We start from the raw sequence: 23,245 nt of genomic DNA on the forward strand, positions 1-23,245 counted from the left end.
ACAAGTAGTGGAGGGGGGGGGGGTCAGCCGTCAGTCATGCGATGAGCGCCGGCGCGACCGGACGCGGTAGGGTATAACTACTTGGTGAGCCAGTGTACGACTACATACTACTAACTAGGATAGGTAGAAGCACTACAGTTACTATAAAATGGCCTAGTCTGGTCCCGCATCACTTAAAACCAGTAGAACTCCTCAAAAATTGACAGCAGAATCTAAAGATCATTAGATAATTTTAGTTAAAAGTTTTTCTTTTTAAAGGAAAAACGCGAAGCAGCCAGGAAAGAAATGGAGAGACAATGTCAGCTAGAATGGGAGAAGAAACGGTGAGAATATTATATTTATTGTATTCTAGAAGATTCCATAGAAGATTCCGGATTCAAATGTTGTTAGTAGTTGTTAGTTACTTGGTGGTAGTAATGTAAAAGTAAAGTAACAGCCTGTAAATTACCCACTGTTGGGATAAGGCCTCCTCTTCCATTAAGGAGAGGGTTTGGAACATATTCCACCACGCTGTTCCAATGCGGGTTGGTGGAATGCACATGTGGCAGAATTTCGATGAAATCAGACACATGCAGGTTTCCTCAAAATCAAAATAAACTTTATTCAAGTGGGCTTTTACAAGCACTTTGGAATCGTCATTTAACAATTAAGTGAAGCTAAAACCGGTTCGGAAAGTAGATTCTACTATATATAAGTGCTTAATTTGTGTTTATAATTCATCTCGTGCTCGGCGGTGAAGGAAAACATCGTGAGGAAACCTGCATGTGTCTAATTTCATAGAAAATCTGCCACATGTGTATTCCACCGACTCGCATTGGAACAGCGTTGTGGAATGTTTTCCAATGTTTTGACGACCTCCGTGGTCGAGTGGTGTGTACACCGGTTTTCATGGGTACGCCACTCTGAGGTCCCGGGTTTGATTCCCGGCCGAGTCAATGTAGATTATCATTTGTTTTCTATGTCGTCTCGGGTCTGGGTGTTTGTGCCGTCGTTACTTCTGATCTCCCACAACACAAGTGCGTTAGCTTACATTGGGATCAGAGTGATGTATGTGATGTTGTCTCATATTTATTTATTTATTCCAAACCTTCTCCTCAAAGATTGAGGAGGCCTTAACCCAGCATTTGGAAATTCACAAATTGTTGTGTTTTTGTAGGTCTACTTGTCTCTTTCTAGCATCACCGATTAGACAAAGACGGCATTCTATAAAACCCAGCATTTGGAAATTCACAGATTGTTGTGTTTCTGTAGTTCTACTTGTCTCTTTCTAGCATCACCGATTAGACAAAGACGGCATTCTATAAAACCCAGCATTTGGAAATTCACAAATTGTTGTGTTTTTGTAGGTCTACTTGTCTCTTTCTAGCATCACCGATTAGACAAAGACGGCATTCTATAAAATCCAGCATTTGGAAATTCACAGATTGTTGTGTTTTTGTAGTTCTACTTGTCTCTTTCTAGCATCACCGATTAGACAAAGACGGCATTCTATAAACAATCAATACGTTCTCATTTTCCAGTACTCGTGAGCTAGAGACTCTCAGAACGGAGGAGCAGAGTAAGGTTCTGTCACTGAAGGCTCGCTCGCAAGCGATCACCGCGGAACTGAACTCTGTGAACCTTCGAGCTGGTAACTTGGCGAAGGACATCCGCGATACCAGGACGGCGGTGGCAGCTGCCAAGTGTACCATCGATTCCATGAGGTCAGTGTATTTTTGTACACTAGTCGTCCCCTGCGGCTACACATGCGAGTGTTGGTTGGAACGCGTGCATCTTAACCGATGATTGCGGGTTCACATACAAGCACTGAATATTCATGTGCTTAATTTGTGTTTATAATTCATCTCGTGCTCGGTGAAGGAAAACATCGTGAGGATGATGCATGTGTCTAATTTGATAGAAATTCTGCCACATGTGTATTCCAACCCGCATTGGAACAGCGTCGTGGAATATGTTCCAAACATTATCCGCAAAGGGAGATGAGGCCTTTAGCCCAGCTATGGGAATTTACAGGCTGTTGTTGTTGTGTTTTTGATAAATAGAGTGATTCGAGAGGAAGGTTTTTGCATATAATACATGGGCAATATAGTAAAGAAACGCTGATAATTTTAGATGTTTCTAATGTGATCAGTGTTCAGGTTTTTTGTACTGGCTGTACTCTAAAAGTAAAGTAACAGCCTGTACATTTCCCACTGCTGGACTAAGACCTCCTCTCCCTTTGAGGATAATTTTTGGAACATATTCCACCACGCTGTTCCAATGCGGTTTGGTGGAATACACATGTGGCAGAATTTCTATCAAATTAGACACATGCATCATCCTCACGATGTTTTCCTACACCGAGCACGAAATGAATTATAAAGACAAATTAAGCACATGAATCAGCGGTGCTTGCGTGTGAACCCGCAATCATCGGTTAAGATGCACGCGTTCTAACCACTGGGCCATCTCATATACAGAGCGTTGAGCGACTTTGTTTTATACTGTGTAATGTTTAATGATTCCAGGTCCGATAGAGACGCCAGTATGGCTGAGATGCAACAGCTGAAAGCTAAAGTGAAGGAATTAAACGCAAAGCAAATAGCTTTGAACAAAGAAAAAGCAGAACTTGATAGCAAGGTGAGTTCAATGAACCCTACAAGTATGGTAGATGGTCGAGTGTGTACACCGGTTTCCATGGTTACGCCACTCCGAGGTCCCGAGTGGATGTAGATTGTCATTAGTTGTCTGTGTCGTCTTGGGTCTGGTTTGTGCCGTCGTTACTTCTGATCTTCCACAACACAAGTGCGTTAGCTGCTTACATTGGGATTAGAATAATGTATGTGATGTTGTCTCATATTTAATTTAAGGAAAATCCAAGCATGCAGGCGACCTGATGGTAAGTCACAAGTGGCGCTGTAAGTTACATTAACTATTCCTTACATCGTCAATGCGCCACCAACCTTGGGAACTAAGATGTTACGTCCCTTGTGCCTGTAGTTACACTGGCTCACCCTTCAAACCGGAACACAACAATACTGAGTACTGTTGTTTGGCGGTAGAATATCTGATGAGTGGTACCTACCCAGATGGGCTAGCACAAAGCCCTACCACCAAATAAACTCCATATTAGTATGAGGACCAACATATTTGTATAGTACGACACAAATTAGATGCAGCATCGGCAAATTCAATAAAACCGATGACTGCCAATTCACAACCAACAGAAACAGCTCCCTATCGCGCCACTCGACGCTATTCGTCGCTATAGATTCCCGCGTCAGTTCGACCCGAGACAGCGAGTGCGTGTAAAGCGACGCGTCGAATTGACGAATATATTTGTTTTATGTGTTCACATGATATTACAAGTTACTACGTTTGTGCAAAGATCATATTCGCATGAGAAGTAAATGTTGATAATTTGGGAGAGCGTACTCAATTCGGATGTGATCGGTTTCACGAATTTTGCCGATGCGACATCTAAGAACTAGCGCGCGCTGGTAACTTGTCACGGTGACTTTAAAGTGTTTGTCATTGTCACGTCACGTTTCCAAAGTGGAGTGCGCTCATTGACAGAGACAGTGACAAAACATTTTCGAAATCGAAGTGTCATTTGCCACCATGGATTTCGAAGAGACGGTGGTTCTCTGTGAACTCGTGAGACTCGGCAGAAAAAGAAAGGGAAGAGAATACTGGATACTAATTTCCTCCCACGCTTTGATTTTCACGTGAATATCTGAATAATCTTTAAATTTTTCATCATAAAGAGCTGGTCTCTTTTCCACTTCTTCTATTAGAACATCATTATCAGTATCGTCTTCACGAATGTTTACGTTTTGAATAGATGGTGACGCCATTTGCGCGCCAAAGTCGGCAGTCAAATTGCAGATAGCGCAAGACTGACAAATTTGTCGCTAGCGGACACAAATTTCACCCAATTGTCACGTCGTAACGTGCGCGCACCTCCATACATATTCACGGACTCGACAAGAGTGACGAAACAGTCACCGTGACAAATATCACCCGTGGGCGCTAGTTCTAAGTCGTGTCGTACTATACACTGTTTTATATGAACTAGCTACTCAAGATTTTCCAAGAAACGATGTACATTTGTAAAATTAAACTTTTGTATATTTTTCACAGACGAAGGCGTCCGATGGTAATGAAGATGGAAAACTGAATATGATGGAGGTCACCCTGAAACAACTGCGAGATAAGGTATGTAGCCTGCATGGCAGACATAGGAAATAGGTTAGATCCTCCTTTTAAATATCCTATACTGATTTTAATCTGAATTGCAATTAACCAATTGCTAATGGCATGGCAAGTGATGATGTAATGGGTGGGGGTGACGTGCGCCAATGACCGCGCAGTATGAATAACTAATTGCTATTGGTCCAATGATCCTATTGGCTATATAACTCTGTATTTTAAAATGGCTGTGCCAAAGACTTCGTTTGAATTCAATCAAAAGTTGTTTTTGTTAAATTCTAAATAAATAGCTTTAGTTACTCCTTATTACATCATCTATCTGCTAGTGAAAGTCCCGTCAATATCAGTCCAGCCGTTACAGATATTAGTCGGAACATGCAGACATACATATTTAATAAAAAGCGATTATTTAAATATTAAAAAACAGACACTCAAAATTTGTTATATGTATCTTCTAGCTGTGTCCGTGATCTTGTACGCGTTTGAATTTAACAAAAAAATATTATTGTAGCCTAAGTTAATCCTAATTATATCAGTTATCTGCCAGCGAAAGTCCCGTCAAAATCGGTCCAGCCGTTCCGGAGATTAGCCGTACCAAACAAACAGACAGACAGAAAAAAATATATGTACTTACATATGCATTGAGTAAAAAAGAGCTATTTTAATATTACAAACAGACACCCCAACTTTATTATATGTATAGATTTTAAAAAAGAGTAACTGTGTTTTTACCGGTTCTTTTAGGTAGAATCTACTTTCCGAACCGGTGGTATCTTCACTTAGTCGTAAAATTAGACGCAGCACGAATCAAGTCTGTTTAATTGAGTATCAATTACAACACTGAACATAGTAATAGGCTATTTGACTGGTTTTTAAAATCCATTTTATATTATTTAGTAGAGGTCAAGGAACCCAGTAAAAGTTGATTCTTTTATTTCTAGTACATATTTGCCGAAAAATATTATATTATTAATTCCATATTTAAATAGCGCGCGAAAACGCTACTTGGACAATATGGCGCTGCAATGGGGTCGGTGACGTCACTTTGCTGTATTTTAATCTGTGGTACATATAAAGAAAAGCGAAGTTTACAAGAAAGTGACGTCATCATAAGCCCGGCCAATCAGGAGCGTTTTGTGTCACGTGACAAACGTTTGAAAAAAATGCATTTTTATTTATTGATTTTTGAACAAATCAAGTATTATTTTCAAGTTTCGTTAGTAAATAACCATTTTTAGACTCATAATATACACTGATTACAATAATTCACAGTTTATTTTTCGCATTGTCAAATAGCCAATTATAGTAACCACAGACTATTCAATCTTGGACAAAGCATATTTCGATGATTGTAACTTGAAAACTTGTTTCCAGGTGGACGCGGCGAAAGCGATCGTCGACAGCAAGAAATCAGACCTGGAGACCAATAAGAGCCAGCTGTCAGAACTGTCCGCGACCGTGGATCAGCTCAGCGAGAAGTGCGAGAAGGTCTGGAAGTTGTATGAGGAGAAGAGGGATGAATACGTGCGAGCCCGTAGTACCGCGCCCGCTGACAGCGCCTGGGGCGCCGGTGAGTGACCCACAGCCTGTAAACCCACTGCTGGGCTAAGTCTAAAAAACTTTATTCAAGTAGGCTTTTACAAGCACTTTTGAATCGTCATTTTACAATTAAGTGAAGCTACCACCGGTTCGGAAAGTAGATTCTACCGATAAGAACCGCCAAGAAACTCAGTAGTTACTCTTTTTTAACATTTAAAAAATACAACGTTAAAGGCCTCTCCCTTTGAGAACGTTGGTGTAATTGATATATTCAGGTTTCTTTACGATGTTTCCCTTGTGAGCACGAGATGAATTGTAAAGACAAATTAAGCACGTGAAACAGTGGTGCTTGGATGTGAACCCGCAATCATCGGTTAAGATGCACGCGTTCTAACCACTGGGCCATCGCAGGAACAATTATACTAAAATTTTTTTTTTTTTTTAATCTTGTTCATTTTTGTGATAATAGCCCACTGGTTAGCGTGCATCTTCCACAACACAAGTGCTTTAGCTACTTACATTGGGCTCTGAGTAATGTATGTGATGTTGTCTCATATTTCATTTAATTAATTTTAATCATCAGTAGCCTATATATTTCTAAGGCTAAGGCCTCCTTTCCCTTTGATGAGGTTTGGAACATATTCCACAAAGCTGTTCCAATGCGGGATACACATATGACAGAATTTCTATCAAATTAAACACATGCACCATCCTCACATCGTTTTCATTCACCGAGCTCGAGATGAATTATAAACACAAATTAAGCACATACACATAGTGGTTTGGTAGTTGATAATTTCAAGGTCAAACTTGTTTTTCGATCGGTACTGCTCTCATTGATATCGTCTATAAGTATTGTACACACAACTCGGATTTACCATCGGCAAAATTCGTAAAACCGATCACATCCGAATTGAGTACGCCATACCAAATTATCAATATCTATTTCTTATGTGAATATGATCTTTACACAAACGTAACAACTTGTAATATCACACGACCTAATATATTCGTCAATCCGACGCGTCGCTTTACACGCACTCGCTGTCTCGGGTCGAACTGACGCGGGAATCTATAGCGACGAATAGCGTCGAGTGGCGCGATAGGGAGCTGTTTGTGTTGGTTGTGAATCGGCAGTCATCGGTTTTATTGAATTTGCCGATGCTACATCTAAGTTGTGTCGTACTGTAAATGGTATCAGAAGAATTAATATTATAAATATATTCCAGATGCAGACTGGGGGACTTCGAATGAAGCTTGGGGTGAGCCGACGCAAGCTGAAGCCGCTTGGGGGGATGCGCCCACCACTAATGGTAAGCAGTCCCACCGCTGGGCTCCCTAGCCCAGCCCATCATCTTTCTATAAAGTTTTGGAAACTATTCAAGTGCAATTTCAACGCAGTTCATGAATGTATACAAGTTTTATATATTCGAAAGTAACTCTGTCTATGTGTTGCTCTGTTACGACTTAATCACTGAACCGATTTTGATGAAATTTGTTTTCGAGCTAGCTTGAACTTTGAGGAGTGGCATAGGGTCCTTTTTATGCTTTTGGACCTTGCTAGTTAAATTGTAAACCTATTATGTATGTCATACGTCATAACATTTAAACTTTGACTCGAGATTATATATGTTACCAAGCCATGGATTAAATCGTTGATAAACGTTGACTTTCAGCCGTTGAAGTGGTACCACCTACCACAACCACAGCTGCTCCGAAATGGCGTTGCGTCTACGAATTCAACGCGCGAACGGCGGACGAGCTCAGTCTGCAGCCAGGAGATTTGGTGAGTATTACCACATATGAAATGGCAGGTTTGACAAGTTTGTCTTTTTAGTGGTTCTTCGGTGGTAGGGTTTCGTGCAAGCTTGGGTAGGTACCACCCACTCATCAGATATTCTACCGCCAAACAACAGTACGCAGTATTGCTGTGTTCCGGTTTGAAGGGTGAGTGAGCCAGTGTAACTGCAGGCACAAGGGACATAACACCTTAGTTCCCAAGGTCGGTGGCGCATTGACGATGTAAGGCTTATTTTGTTTTTTTGTTTTTATGGAATAGGTTGGCGGACGAGCATATTGGCCACCTGATGGTAAGTGGTCACCATCACCCATAGACAATGACGCTGGAAGAAATATTAACTATTCCTTACATCGTCAATGTGCCACCAACTTTGAGAACTAAGATGTTATTTAGTTAATATTTCTTACAGCGTCATTGTCTATGGGTGATGGTGACCACTTACCATCAGGTGGCTCAAATGCTCGTCCGCCAAGCTATACCATAAAAAAACACCTAGAATAACTGTACCTATAACAGTATCACTATAGTCGCCCTCGGCTTAGCTCCCGTTTTAGTCTGTTGTGTTAGGAAAAAAGTAGCCTGTATCATTTCAAATATCATGATATCACCCCCTAAGGAGGTGTAATAGGGATTGAAATTTTGTTCGGAATGACGTCATTTTTGAAGTTACTATGAAATTTCACTTTTGGTCTACTGATTAAAAATGAATGTAAGATATGTATTTTGAACGTTTCTGGATATTCTACCCCCTAAGGGATGAAATACATATGTAATACCAATGTGGTATACAATGAGGTCTTAAATTAACAACATATTAATTTAATCTATAAATATATTCAAATCGAGTCGAGATGGCCCAGTTGTTAGAACGCGTGCATCTTAACCGATGATTGCGGGTTCACTCGCAAGCACCGCTGATTCATGCGCTTAATTTGTCTTTATAATTCATCTCGTGCTCAGCGGTGCTCAGCGGCGGTCGTGAGGAAACCTGTATGTGACAAATTTCATAGAAATTCTGCCACATGTGTATTCCACCAACCCGCATTTGAACAGTGTGGTGGAATATGTTCCAAACCTTCTCCTCAAAGGGAGAGGGGGCGTTGTAAGATATGTATTTTGAACGTTTCTGGACATTCTACCCTTAAGGGATGAAATATATACCAATGTGGTATACAAGGTCTTAAATTAATAACATTTTAATTTAATCTATAAATATATTCAAATACCACGCGAGCAAAGCCTCAGGATACAGCTATTTTAACAGATAATAAGACATATAGACCTCTCTTAACTTCTTCCTTTTGTAGAATTATGTGTTGAATAAAATAAATGTTACTTGTCGTGTGTTAGGTGAGCGAGGCGACCGCTCCGCGGGGTGACGCTGAGCCAGGCTGGAAGTGGGGCATGGCCAGAGGTGAGAGGCTTGACTATGTTCGTAGATACCTATAGACCCCCCCCCCCCCCATTTAAAAAATATATATGAATATGAGACAACATCACATACATTGCTCTGATCCCAATGTAAGTAGCTAAAGCACTTGTGTTGTGGAAGATCAGAATTACGAGTACCTGTTGTAAGATATTCTCGAAGTTGGAATATTATAGAACTTTATTCAACTTAATGGATAATGGGCTATTTGACTGGTTTCTAAAATCCATTTTATATTATTTAGTAGAGGTTAAGGAACCCAGTAAAAGTTGATTTACTTATTTCTAGTACATATTGCCGAAAAATATCATATCAAAAATTCCATATTTAAATAACGCGCGAAAACGCTACTTGGACAATATGGCGCTGCAGTGGGATCAGTGACGTCACTTTGCTGTATTTTAATCTGTGGTACATATAGCAGAAAATCAAGGTTAACAAGAAAGTGACTTCATCATAAGCCCGGCCAATCAGGAGCGTTTTGTGTCATGTGACAAACGTTTGCAAAAATGCATTTTTATTTATTGATTTTTGATTAAATTAAGTATTATTTTCAACTTTCGTTAGTAAATAACCAATTTTTAAACTCATAATATACACTGATTACAATGATTCACAATTTATTTTTCGCATTGTAAAATAGCCTATTACCTTGTCGCTTTCAGGTCAGTCGGGCTGGTTTCCCGAGTCGTACGTTGAGGATATAAATGCTGCCCAGATGTATTCGGACGCGATCGAACCGATGGAGACGAAGACTCAGCTCGAGGGTGAGTCCATAATAAGTAAACAACAACAACAACAGCCTGTAAAGTCAAACTTCTGGGCTAAAGGCCTCCTCTCCCTTTGAGGAGAAGGTTTGGAACATATTCCACCACGCTGTTCCAATGCGAGTTGGTGGAATACACATGTGGCAGAATTTCTATGAAATTTGTCACATGCAGGTTTCCTCGCGATGTTTCACGATGTCTCAAGGGGAGAGGAAGCCTTTAGCCCAGCAGTGGGAATTTACAGGCTGTTGTTGTTGTTTTATGGCAAATTTCATCGAATATAATAGGGGACAGACAGAGCTACATTCACATTGAAAATATCAGTATACATTATTAAATAGGTAGGTATACCTATACCCTATTGATCAGTATATGGTCCCTATAATATGGTACTCTAGTGAGGATAAGGATGTAGCCTGCCTAGCTTAGGAATGGGAATATAGGATAGGATACGCATGCATCTTAACCGATGATTGCGGGTTCACACGCAAGCACCGCTGATTCATGTGCTTGATTTGTGTTTATAATTAATCTCGTGTTCGGTGAAGGAAAACATTGTGAGGAAACCTGCATGTGTCTAATTTTAACAAAATTCACTTGGCGGTAGGGCTTTGTGCAAGCCCGTCTGGGTAGGTACCAACCACTCATCAGATATTCTACCGCCAAATAACAGTACTCAGTATTGTTGTGTGAGCCAGTATAACTACAGACACAAGGGACGTAACATCTTAGTTCCCAAGGTTGGTGGCGCATTGACGATGTAAAGAATAGTTGATATTTCTTACAGCGTCATTGTCTATGGGTTATGGTGACCACTTACCATCAGGTGGCCCATATGCTCGTCCGCGAAACTATTCCATAAAAAAAATCGGCCACATGGGAATCCACCAACCCGTTTTGGAACAGCATGGTGGAATATGTTCCAAACCTTCTCCTTTTGAAGAAAAGTGGTACATTTACAGGCTGTTTACTTTACTGTTATTCTTGTTAGTTCGTCTTGGTAGAATTTAAATCTCTATATAGTAAAAACAAAGTCGCTTTCCGCTCTATCTTTGGATTTTATATAATCTGTGTAATGTTTCAGGTATTGCTGAAGTACCGGAAGCGGAAATAACGAACGACTTGGGCGGAGCCATGCCCCCTGTCGGTGAGTACCAAGATACCATCATCATCTTTAAATAGTATAAAACAAAGTCGCTGTTTCTGTCCCTATGTCCCTTTGTACGCTTAAATATTTAAAACTACACAACGGATTTTGATGCGGTTTGTTTTAATAGATAGAGTGATTCGAGAGGAAGGTTTCTTATATTATACATGAACAACATAGTAAAGAAACACTGATAATATTAGAAGTTTGCAATGTGATGTCACTAATAACCAAATTCTGTAGTATATTTAGTGCGATGCCGGGGCGGGTCGCAAGTACAGTATAAAACTAAGTCGCTTACTGTCTGTCCGTATGTATGCTTAGATCTTTGATACGCAACGGATTTTGATGCGGTTTTAATAAACATAAAATAAATAATGTAAAAAAAATTATAATCATCTAATTACTTAATATACGACACAACTCAGATGTAATATCAGCAAAATTCGTAAAACCGATCACATCCGAATTGAGTACCCTGTCCCAAATTATCAATATTCATTTCTCATGTGAATATGATCGTTACACAAACGCAATAACTTGTAATATCAGACGACCTAATATATTCGTCAATCCGACGCGTCGCTTTACACGCACTCGCTGTCTCGGGTCGAACTGACGCGGGAATCTATAGCGACGAATAGCGTCGAGTGGCGCGATAGGGAGCTGTTTCTGTTGGTTGTGAATCGGCAGTCATCGGTTTTATTGAATTTGCCGATGCTACATCTACTAATATGGAGTGTTTATATATCAGAGGGCGGAGATTTCTACATCGCGGCGTATCCATACAACTCGTCAGAACCCGGTGACCTGGTCTTTGAAGCTGGTGAGAGAATTGAGGTCGTACGCCGTGATGGCGATTGGTGGACCGGCAGAATCGGCCCACGGTTAGTACACCCCCCCCCCCTCCAAATCATACTAATATACACATATCTTTATTTATTTCACACACAAGTTTTGTTTACATTATTTAATGTCAGCTCTGAATACCAAACTAGCTTTCGCTGTGTTTTGGAAGTCAGCTCCTTCCCAGATGTTAAGTTACAAATTTGTTTCTTATTATAAATGAATGAATAAAGTTAAAAAAATAATACAAAAATCATATAATATATCTTTATTTATAATACAACACTATTGTACATATACACTTATATACATTTTAATTTCATCTGATGGTATGTGGTCACCACCGTCAATAGACGATGGCGCTGTAAGAAACATTAATCATTCCTGTCATCCCCAATGCGCTACCAACCTTTTTTACACTGGCTCACTAACCTTTCAAACCGTAACACAGCACTGCTGATTGGTAGTGGAATATCTGTTGAGCGGGTGGTACCTATCCAGACGGGCTTGCACAAAGCCCTACCGCCAAGTAATAATATTATATATTATATAACAAAAAATATTATTGTAGCCTAAGTTACTGCCTATTATGTAAGTTATCTTCCAGTGAAAGTCCCGTCAAAATCGGTCCGGCCGTTCCATATATTAGCCGGAACAAACAGACAGGCATAAAAATTGTAAAAAATGTTATTTTGGTATATGTACCGTGTATACATATGCATATATATTATATAACAAAAAATATTATTGTAGCCTAAGTTACTCCCTATTATATCAGTTATCTGCCAGCGAAAGTCCCGTCAAAATCGGTACAGCCGTTCCAGAGATTAGCCGGAACAAACAGACAGACATAAAAATTGTAAAAAATGTTATTTTGGTATATGTACTGTGTATACATATGCATTGAGTAAAAAAGGGCTATTTTAACATTACAAACAGACACTCCAATTTTATTATATGTATAGATTAAAAATACATCGTTTTCAGTACCGGCATATTCCCGTCGAACTACGTCACCAAAGATACAACGACCGGCTCTGAGCCTATGTCAAGTATACCGGAGGCTCGCGAGCCGCCACCGGAGTCCCAGGACGTCGCCCCACCGCCTCAGCAGCCCGAGCCGATACAAGTTGTTGAGGTGCGTTTGGAAACTCATTTGTAACTGATAACTAACTCGATTATAACTCAGAAGTAATAGCCTTCAAATTGACGTATTTTAGTAAACTGCTGAATAGATTTCGATGGAATTTGGTTGGGAGATAGTTTGAGTCCCAGAGTAGGTCATAGGTTACTTTTATAATCTACCCCTCAGTAGGGTGAAATAGGGATTGTATTACATAGACACATATAAGGGTAGCAAGGCGATATATGATCCTGTCTCCTTATAAAGTCAGATAATACTTTTTTTACCATAGTGAAATGCACAAACTCAATATCGATATCGATAAAATAGTCCTGGTCGAGTGTGTACACCGGTTTCCATGGTTACGCCACTCCGAGACCTCGGGTGGCTGTAGATTGTCATTAGTGCCATAGGTGCCAGTAACATTTGCAACAACTTCGGTTCATATTTTTCTAAAATTTACAATAGTAATACAGCTACCCAATACAACGTCAATGATATCCTAGCTAATATGTTTGATGACACTAACAAAAGCTGTGTCTTATCATGTATTCAGCTAAATGAACACGAAATATTGAAGAAATTACAGAACCTAGATCCGCATAAAGGTGCAGGACCGGACGATATACCACCAATTTATTTAATTAACTGCGCATCATCTCTTGCTAAACCTCTAAGAATAATTTATAATGTATCACTAAGTTTGGGAGCATTTCCAACTAAGTGGAAGGTGGCAAAAGTGGTTCCCATTTTTAAAAGTGGTAATAACGAAAAAATAGAGAACTACAGGTCTATATCTATTCTTTCGGTGTTTGCCAAAATATTTGAGTCTTTAGTTCATCCGTATATATATGCCCAGTTTAAAGGTGGTATTAGTCAGCATCAACATGGTTTTATATCTGGGAGATCTACTAACACGAATTTAGTTAACTATAATGAAATACTAATCGAGTCTGTTGACAAAAGAAAAAGAGTTGATATAGTCTATACAGATTTTAGCAAGGCATTCGACCTGATTCCCATTTCAGTTCTCCTTACAAAATTATCAGTATTTGGCATAACTGCATCTATATTGGACTGGTTAAAATCATATCTCTATGATAGGTGTTTCTATGTAGTTGCAAATGGATATGAATCTATAAAATTCAACATAACAGCTGGAGTTCTTCAAGGCTCACACCTGGGTCCTTTACTTTTTAATATTTTTATCAACGACCTACCAAAAATAGTTTTCATCACTCAACACCTTTAATGTTCGCTGATGACCTTAAACTCCTAAAGGTTATTGAGAATTTTGAAGACGCTAGTCGCTTACAGGAGGATCTAAATCGATTGTATCATTGGTGTAAGGTGAACGGAATGGTACTCAACGCAGAAAAGTGTTCTTGTATATCGTTCACTCGGAATAAGCCTGAAGTTAACACCAGTTATTACCCATACGTCACTGCTAATTTCCCTCTAAATCGCGTTAATACTATCAGGGATCTTGGTGTGATTTTCGATGAGAACCAAGTCACCAAAGCCTCAAAGATGTTGGGTTTTGTCCTGAGGAACAGCAAAATATTCCGAAATGTACATACCAAAATAATTCTATATAATAGCTTTGTAAGAAGTATACTAGAGTACGGTAGTGTCATTTGGAGGCCACACTATGCAACACACTGCCTAAGAATAGAGAGGATACAAAGGCGTTTTCTCTACCATCTGGCGTTCTCTCAAAGAAAGGCTAAAGAACTCTCTTCGTATAATGAAAGGCTAGCATTTTTTAATATACATAGCTTGAGCCAAAGAAGAAATTTGTTGGATTTTATGTTTTTATATAAAAGCCTTAACAATATCTATGATAATCCAGATTTAGTATCTAAAATTGAATTTAATGTTCCCTCTCGATATCCACGCAAAACAATTAATCCTCTTACAAGACCTTTCGAAAGACTGTTTTAGGCATTAACTCACCAATTTCCAGGATGTCTAAAATTCTAAATGATAGTTGTAAACATTTGGACCCTTTTAGGGACTCACTCAAAACATTTCGTTATAAGTTTTTGTTCAGCGATAAATTAAATAAATCATTTTTACATAAACAAAACATAATTTAATTGTCTATGGGTGATGGCGACCACTTACCAACAGGTCAAAAATATTTGCACGGGTCCCCATACTTTACTTTAATTGTCTATGGGTGATGGTGCCCACTTACCATCAGATGGCTCATGCTCTGGTCCGCCAACCTATTCCATTAAAATATATATGTTTGTCTGGCTCTCTAGGAGCAAAAGTCCTCGACGCCGATATCGTCTGAGGTGGCCGCCATCACGGACACGGCGCGGCCGCCGTCCGCCGCGCGACGCGACTCCGGCCGCGACTCCGCGACGGCGCGACGCAAGCACGAGGTCGCGCAGGCGCTCGCCAACTACACCGCCACCAGGTCAGACCTATGACTGCTCTGTGTTAGATAGAGTGCGATGATACTACACTAGATGAGATAGAGTGCAATGATACTGGACTATATTAGATAGAGTGCAATGATACTAGGCTATATTAGGTAGAGTGCAATGATATTGGACTAGATAAGATAGAGTGCAATGATACTTGACTATATTAGATAGAGTGCAATGATACTAGGCTATATTAGGTAGAGTGCAATGATATTGGACTAGATAAGATAGAGTGCAATGATACTGGACTAGATTAGATAGAGTGACATAATACTGGACTAGATAAGATAGAGTGCAATGATACTGGGACTAGATAAGATAGAGTGCAATGATACTGGACTAGATTAGATAGAGTGACATAATACTGGACTAGATAAGATAGAGTGCAATGATACTGGGACTAGATAAGATAGAGTGCAATGATACTGGACTAGATTAGATAGAGTGACATAATACTGGACTAGATAAGATAGAGTGCAATGATACTGGGCTAGATTAGATAGAGTGACATAATACTATACTAGGTGAGATAGAGTGAGATAATACTGCACTAGGTGAGATAGAGTGAAATGATACTGCACCAGGTGAGATAGAGTGAGGTGATACTGCACTGGGTGAGACAGAGGAGTCGATACTGCACTGTGTGAAATAGATTGAGTGAGTTGCTACTGCACTAGGTGAGACAGAGTGTGTCGATACTGCACTAACTTCTGCTAGGTTGTAGTTCGAGTGTGCTAATACAGCACGCGTAAGTGACATGATGATTAGTAATTGTGAGTGATCAATGATGACCATTCAGCATAAGATGACCCATTTGAAAGTCTGTCTACCTATTTAAAATGCTTTAAAACGTCTCATCTTTATATAATATTAAATATTTCAGTTCCGAGCAGCTGTCCCTAATGAAGGGCCAGCTGCTGATAGTCCGCAAGAAGGCGGACAGCGGCTGGTGGGAGGGCGAGCTTCAGGCGAAGGGCCGCAACCGGCAGAGCGGCTGGTTCCCCGCCAGCTACGTCAAGGTACGAGGCCCTTATCCCTTGACGAAGTCTCTCTTGTAGATGACCCTTCATGAGAGTCATGATCCCATGGCAAAGTCACTCTAGTAGATGATAAACAGGCTATTTGACAATGCGAAAAATAAATTGTCAATTATTGTAATCAGTGTATATTATGAGTTTGAAAATAAGGTTATTAAGTAACGAAAGTTGAAAATAATAATTAATTTGTTCAAAAATCCATAAATAATAATGCGTTTTTTAACCGTTTGTCATGAGACACAAAACGCTCCTGATTGGTCGGGCTTATGATGAAGTCACTTGCTTGTCTACGTATATGTCCCACAGATTAAAATACAGGCAAGTGACGTCACCGACCCCATTGCAGCCATATCGTCCAAGTAGCGTTTTCGCGCGTTATTTAAATATAGAATTTTTAATATGATATTTTTCGGCAAGTATGTACTAGAAATAAAAACTCTTACTGGGTTCCTTAACCTCTACTAAATAATATAAAATGGATTTTAAGAACCAGTCAAATAGCCTATTATTAAATAGTTTAAATAACTATAAAACACGCTCTTAGCACGCATTGAAAATTACATAGGGAGTGTTTGGCCAAAAAAAGGTCACGTGATAATTTTTCGTTGTATTTCTGACAGCTAACCCTTTTCATTTGATACCCTTATATTGAGGGTGAATTTCGAAAAGACAGTCCGCCATTTTGGGGAATTTTGTCCCACCAAATTATGATAAGCTCCTGTGTTTCCAAGCGACTCGACTGTCGCTCGGTGGTAGAATATCTGATGAGTGGGTGGTACCTACTAAGACGATCTTGGAAAAAATCACCAATTAAGGTGAGGCGAGGTGTTATACTTTTGGTGAAGCTTTTCGCACCACTACTCCAAGGGCCAAGCGTTTCGACAGCAAATGGGAAGAAGAAGTAATTTGATGATCATTAATATTCCAGGTGCTCCAATCCTCTGGCAGAACATCTGGAAGAACGACTCCAGTTATGTCCAAGATGGACACGGTTCCTACGGAAACTGTCATTGATAAGGTATTTGACTTTTTTATTGGTTGGAACTACTTTCGAAGACCTCCTTGGTCGAGTGTGTACGGTCAGAGTAAGAAAACCTTCGTCAGTTATCAAATTCATTCCTTTATCAAGTCTTAAGCACTTATAACCTTTGGAATCTGAAGCACTGAACTGACAGCTGCATGTAAAATTAAACTTACATAGTATGATAACTTGGTTCAAAATTGTGTAACATCTCTGGACTACGTCTAGTTTTATATCGAAGTGAAATCTTTTTAATGGCGTTATTGTTTGACGACCTCCGTGGTCGAGTGGTGTGTACACCTGTTTTCATGGGTGCGCCACTCCGAGGTCCCGGGTTCGATTCCCGGCCGAGTCGATGTAGATTATCATTAGTTTTCTATGTTGTCTTTAGTCTGGGTGTTTGTGTCGTCGTTACTTCTGATCTTCCACAACACAAGTGCTTTAGCTTACATTGGGATCAGAGTAATGTATGTGATGTTGTCTCAGATAAAAAAAAAAAAAATACTTTGACGGCTAAATAATATGTGATATCTTCTGCTGAATTGTCAAAATATGTCTGTCAGTGTCATATATTCTCGATCGGTGAAGCAGATCGCTCATACTGAGCACACAATAATAGATCTTAAGGTAACGAACCTTTTCTTACCCCGACTGTTATGTACACCGGTTTCCATGGTTACGCCACTCCGAGGTCCCGGGTGGATGTAGATTGTCATTAGTTGTCTGTGTCGTCTCGGGTCTGGTTTGTGCCGTCGTTACTTCTGATCTCCCACAACACAAGTGCGTTAGCTGCTTACATAGGGATCAGAGTAATGTATGTGATGTGCATACTGGTCATATTAGTCAAAGAACTGGTCATATTTGGAACTGCTATTACATCATTAGTCTTAGCTGTAGTGAGGAAAATAGCTGTCAATATCGGTACTGAGATGTGAGGTGAAGGAAAACGTCGTGAGGAAACCTGCTGTCTAAATCCAACGCAGCGTGGTGGAATATGCTCCTAACCTTCTCTTCAAACGGAAAAGAGGCCTTAGCCCAGCAGTGGGAAATTTACAGACTGTTACTGTAATCTATACATATAATAAAATTGGAGCGTTTGTTTGTAATATTAAAACAGCCCTTTTTTACTCAATGCATATATATGTATACACGGTACATATACCAAAATGACAATTTTTACAATTTTTGTCTGTTTGTACCGGCTAATCTCTGCAAGGGCTGGACCGATTTTGACGGGACTTTCGCTGGCAGATAACTGATATAATAAGGAGTAACTTAGGCTACTATAATTTTTTTTCAGTACAGTACAGTACAGCTAGTACTTAATGAAATTAACGTGTATTATTGATTTACAGGTCATAGCTCTGTATTCGTATACAGCACAAAACGCTGATGAGCTTAGCTTCGAGAAGGACGACATTATCGCCGTCACCGATCGTTCCCAGGATCCCGCCTGGTGGCAAGGTCTGGTACCACCAAACAATTATAAGTGATAATATTTTGATGATGGTAACGTCAGAAATATTAACTATTTCTTACATCTATGCGCCATTAAGCTTGGGAACTAAGATGTTATGTCCCTTGTGCCTGTAGTTACACTGACTCACTCCCCTTCAGACCGGAACACAACAATACTGAGTACTACAGTTTAGCAGTAAATTATTATCTACTGATTGGGTGGTATATACCCTACCCTACCCTAGATGCACAAACTCTATTAAGAGCCGAGCTGGCCGCGTGGTTAGAACGCGTGCATCTTAACCAATGATTCCGGGTTCACATCCAAGCACCGCTATATACATATATGAGCTTAATTTGTGTTTTTTATTCATCACGTGCTCGGTGAAGGAAAACATTGTGAGGAAACCTGCATGTGTCTTATTTCATCGAAATACTGCCGCAAGTGAATTCCTCTAACCCGCATTGGAACAGCGTGGTGGAATATGTTCCAAACCCTCAGCCTTAGCCCAGCTGTGGGAAATTTACAGGCTGTTGTTGTTGTTGTAGGCATTCGGTAAAGTTGACTAAAATTGATTCAGTGTTATTACAGGCACAAGATATAATATGTTAATCCCATATGTTGGTGGAAGATATATTATCTAAGGAATTGTTAATATATCATAATGTTCTAGGTTATATTAATGGCAGTAAACCTTTCACCTGGTAGTCTGTTTACCAACTATTACACTGGTACTAAAGACAGAATTTCATTGAAATTAGCAGGCAGGTTTCCTTACAATGTATTAAACCAATGCTGGCCTGGGTTTGAACCTTCATTCATCGAACAAAATTCAGGCATTCTAACCACTGGACCATTTCCTTATATTGTTATATTGTTAATAAATATATCAAACAAACGACCCCTCCCCCCCTCTTTAGATATATATAATCTGTATTAATATAATTTTTAATTTTTCAGGCGAACTCCGCGGGATGACTGGACTTTTCCCGAGTAACTATGTCACGAAATTAGTTAACTGAAATTATTAACTACTATATAATGATATATCTCTAATAACTCAACATATATAACAAACATATAAACGTTATATTAGAATTTGTTTAAATGTTTAATGAATCAGTAGAAAAAAAGTTGAGTAGTTTCACTTGCTTGGTAAGAAATTGTTTTTTGTTATATATTATGCATTAGATGTCTAATATATATGTGGGATGTAGCTTAATTTGATGCACAACGCGGTTTTACATTAACTATATTTTTTATTAATAGAACTGCATACATCTGTCCTATAAAAGCTTACCTCTGAATCACTCTATTTATTAAAAAAAACTGCATCAAAATCAAAATATAGGGACAGAGGCAGCAACTTTGTTTTATACTATGTAGTGATTTCCACACACATATATATATAATATATAATGAGATAGTATTTCAAGTGAGTCTACAGTAAGCGTTAACTATGTTGCAAAAAATGCATATGAAAATCATAAAGCATAAGTCACTTGTTTTTCTACAAGTGAGATAGGAGATGAGTTATGGAATCGCACTGCTGGTATGAAATTATGTGGTCTGGTGTTAAAAGTACCAAACAACTTATTTACAAAATTGCATAGTGACATTCCTAAATGTTTTTTCTTATTTACAAAATTCCGATTTCACTAATCGGAAATGAGATACGACATCTTAGTTCCCGAGGTTGGTGGCGCGTCCCGATGCATCTACGGTGACCACTTACCATCAATTACAAAATTTGCTCGTTCGCTTACAATAAAAAAATAATTGGCTTCTATAACACCAGGTAATAATCTATATTATATATATTTTTTTTAATTTTACATTATATGACCATATATTATATATTTGTAGTATATTCCAATCGAAGTAGGAAAGATTTACATATGAACGCGATTCGCCGATAACTCTGCTATATTACACTTACCTATAGTACTACAAAACTTAGATGTAGCATCGGAAAAATTCAATAAAACCGATGACTGCCGATTCACAACCAACAGAAACAGCTCCCTATCGCGCCACTCGACGCTATTCGTCGCTATAGATTCCCGCGTCAGTTCGACCCGAGACAGCGAGTGCGTGTGAAGCGACGCGTCAGATTGACGAATATTAGGTCGTATGATATTACAAGTTATTACGTTTGTGCAGATCATATTCACATGAGAAATGAATATTGATAATTTGGGATAGCGTACTCAATTCGGATGTGATCGGTTTTACGAATTTTGCCGATGTGACATATTTTTACTTGTATACACTTTAATTTTACTCTCAAAGTTCCAAAAACAGTTTTGACGTTCAAACGTCATTTCAAATCCACAGTGAATATCATATCACAGATTAATCAAGCTCTCATGATGACATCGTGTAAATTTCCTGTCAAATATTTGTATGGCTTTTTTCCTCTTTTGATTGGAATATATTAAATATTGATATATTTTTTTCTTGAAATAAGTGATTTTATTGCTGATGCTTCGAATTTATTTCAAATAATAATATAATTTGATTCAAATGACGATTTTTTATGTTTTTATTTGTTAGTACAAATCATTCAACCTTGATGTAGCGTTGTAGGGATTATCTGCTCGATATTTTTAGTCTGTAGTTACTTTAAATATAAATGTTATCGAATATTTTGTGTTTTTATTTCTACCCTTTAACGAATTTACTTGAAAATCTTGTGAATGATGTTTAGTTAAATAATGAGTGTTCGAATTTCCAATCAGTTAAAAGCGTGAAGAAAGAGTAAGAAATTATCTCTTCAAAAAGCACCTGTAAAATAACAATCACCAATAAAATAGCTTTATTTATTCCAAAAACATAAATAGGCTATTTGACTGGTTCTTAAAATCCATTTTATATTATTTAGTAGATGTTAAGGAACCCAGTAAAAGTTGTTTTTTTTATTTCTAGTACATATTTACCGAAAAATATCATATTAAAAATTCCATATTTAAATAACGCGAGAAAACGCTACTTGGACAATATGGCGATGCAATGGAGTCGGTGACGTCACTTGCCTGTATTTTAAACTATTGTACAAAAATTTTACAAGCAAGTGACTTCATCATAAGCCCGGCCAATCAAGAGCGTTTTGTGTCACGTGACAAACATTTAAAATAATGCAATTTTATTAATGAATTTTTGAATAAATTGAGTATTATTTTCAACTTTCGTTACTAAATAACCATTTTTAAACTCATAATATATACTGATTACAATAATTGACACTTTATTTTTCGCATTGTCAAATATCCTGTTGTAACCAACAAATTTAGTAAATTAAACTATTTTAAAATCCTCCTCCAAAGAATTCCATTTTCTTCTGTTTTTGGCAGAGGTCAAGTTACTTCCAGCGTAGGCCACAATTTCGTCCTGCCACGGAGCGAACGGGCGACCTCTCTTTCTAGTGCCAGACGGTCCATCCAGGCGAGCACCACTGAATATTCATGTGCTTAATTTGTGTTTATAATTCATCTCGTGCTCGGTGGTGAAGGAGAACATAGAGAGGAAATTATGGCACATATGTAACCACCAACCCGCATTGGAACAGCGTGGTGGAATATGCCCCAAACCTGCTCAAAGGGAGAGGAGGCCTTAGCCCAGTTGTGGGAAACACAACACAACTACACACACACACACACACACACACACATACACTACTAACAACTACAGACACTTTGAAACAAATAAACAATAAAAATGTTGAAAAAATGCAAAATAAAAAAATTCCTGTCTTGTGTTTTGTTTTGAATTTTTGAGAAGTGGATAGAATCTTTTAAGTATAAAATATGTTTGCCTTCGGTGTCTCCATATCAAAAACGGAGGCCCTCCTCCTCCACGGTCCACGGAAAGCACCCCCAAGAGGGGCGTGTATCACCGCCCAGGGGACTTCATCGTCCCCGATGAAGGGGACTTCATCTCCGCCGTCCAAGGTCGGCGGAGATGGGGCGGATCTGTGGTCACCCACGGCGGGCCTAGCGACAGTGGAGGCGATCCGTCCCCTCTTGAGTCGCTGGGTCGAAAGGAAGCACGGCACACTGTCGTACAGAATAACGCAGGTACTTACCGGGCACGGATGCTTCGGTAAATACCTGCACGGGATAGCGCGGCGGGAGGAGACATCCTGCTGCCACGAGTGTGGTGCGCCACTGGACACGGCGTACCACACCCTGTATGAGTGTGCTGCTATGGGGCCCCAGAGGCACATCCTTGCGGCGACTATGGGCGGAGACCTCTCGCTGCCGAGCGTTATCAACGCCATGCTCGGTAGCGAGATGTGCTGGTCAGAGATGCGCTCCTTCTTCGAAATGTCATGTCGCAGAAAGAAGCCGCTGAGCTCCGCAGAAAACGACCGGGAGGAGGAAAAGGCGCTACGCGCACCTTCTGCTCGCGCCACAATAGGCGTCACAGGGATCAGGGGGGGGTCCCA

The 23,245-nt window shown here is 39.4% G+C and overlaps 1 protein-coding gene across 1 annotated transcript in view; it reads left to right on the forward strand.

Annotated features, from left to right (window-relative positions):
• The window catches only part of LOC124542227 (intersectin-2-like), a 30,498-nt gene extending 10,122 nt beyond the window's left edge, over positions 1 to 20,376 (forward strand). The window contains exons 12-28 of the mRNA XM_047120174.1: positions 259 to 323; positions 1,521 to 1,703; positions 2,508 to 2,619; positions 4,123 to 4,197; positions 5,566 to 5,761; positions 6,960 to 7,043; positions 7,407 to 7,516; positions 8,882 to 8,945; positions 9,626 to 9,727; positions 10,812 to 10,874; positions 11,629 to 11,761; positions 12,708 to 12,858; positions 15,114 to 15,271; positions 16,165 to 16,300; positions 17,247 to 17,336; positions 18,695 to 18,803; positions 19,759 to 20,376. Of these exons, the coding sequence (XP_046976130.1) occupies positions 259 to 323; positions 1,521 to 1,703; positions 2,508 to 2,619; positions 4,123 to 4,197; positions 5,566 to 5,761; positions 6,960 to 7,043; positions 7,407 to 7,516; positions 8,882 to 8,945; positions 9,626 to 9,727; positions 10,812 to 10,874; positions 11,629 to 11,761; positions 12,708 to 12,858; positions 15,114 to 15,271; positions 16,165 to 16,300; positions 17,247 to 17,336; positions 18,695 to 18,803; positions 19,759 to 19,820 (1,893 nt within the window). The 3' untranslated portion in view covers positions 19,821 to 20,376. The remainder of the gene's footprint in view (positions 1 to 258; positions 324 to 1,520; positions 1,704 to 2,507; positions 2,620 to 4,122; positions 4,198 to 5,565; positions 5,762 to 6,959; positions 7,044 to 7,406; positions 7,517 to 8,881; positions 8,946 to 9,625; positions 9,728 to 10,811; positions 10,875 to 11,628; positions 11,762 to 12,707; positions 12,859 to 15,113; positions 15,272 to 16,164; positions 16,301 to 17,246; positions 17,337 to 18,694; positions 18,804 to 19,758) is intronic.
• Positions 20,377 to 23,245: the final 2,869 nt, after the last annotated feature.

This window comes from Vanessa cardui, chromosome 30, assembly GCF_905220365.1.
Source record: "Vanessa cardui chromosome 30, ilVanCard2.1, whole genome shotgun sequence".
Lineage (NCBI taxonomy): Eukaryota > Metazoa > Arthropoda > Insecta > Lepidoptera > Nymphalidae > Vanessa > Vanessa cardui.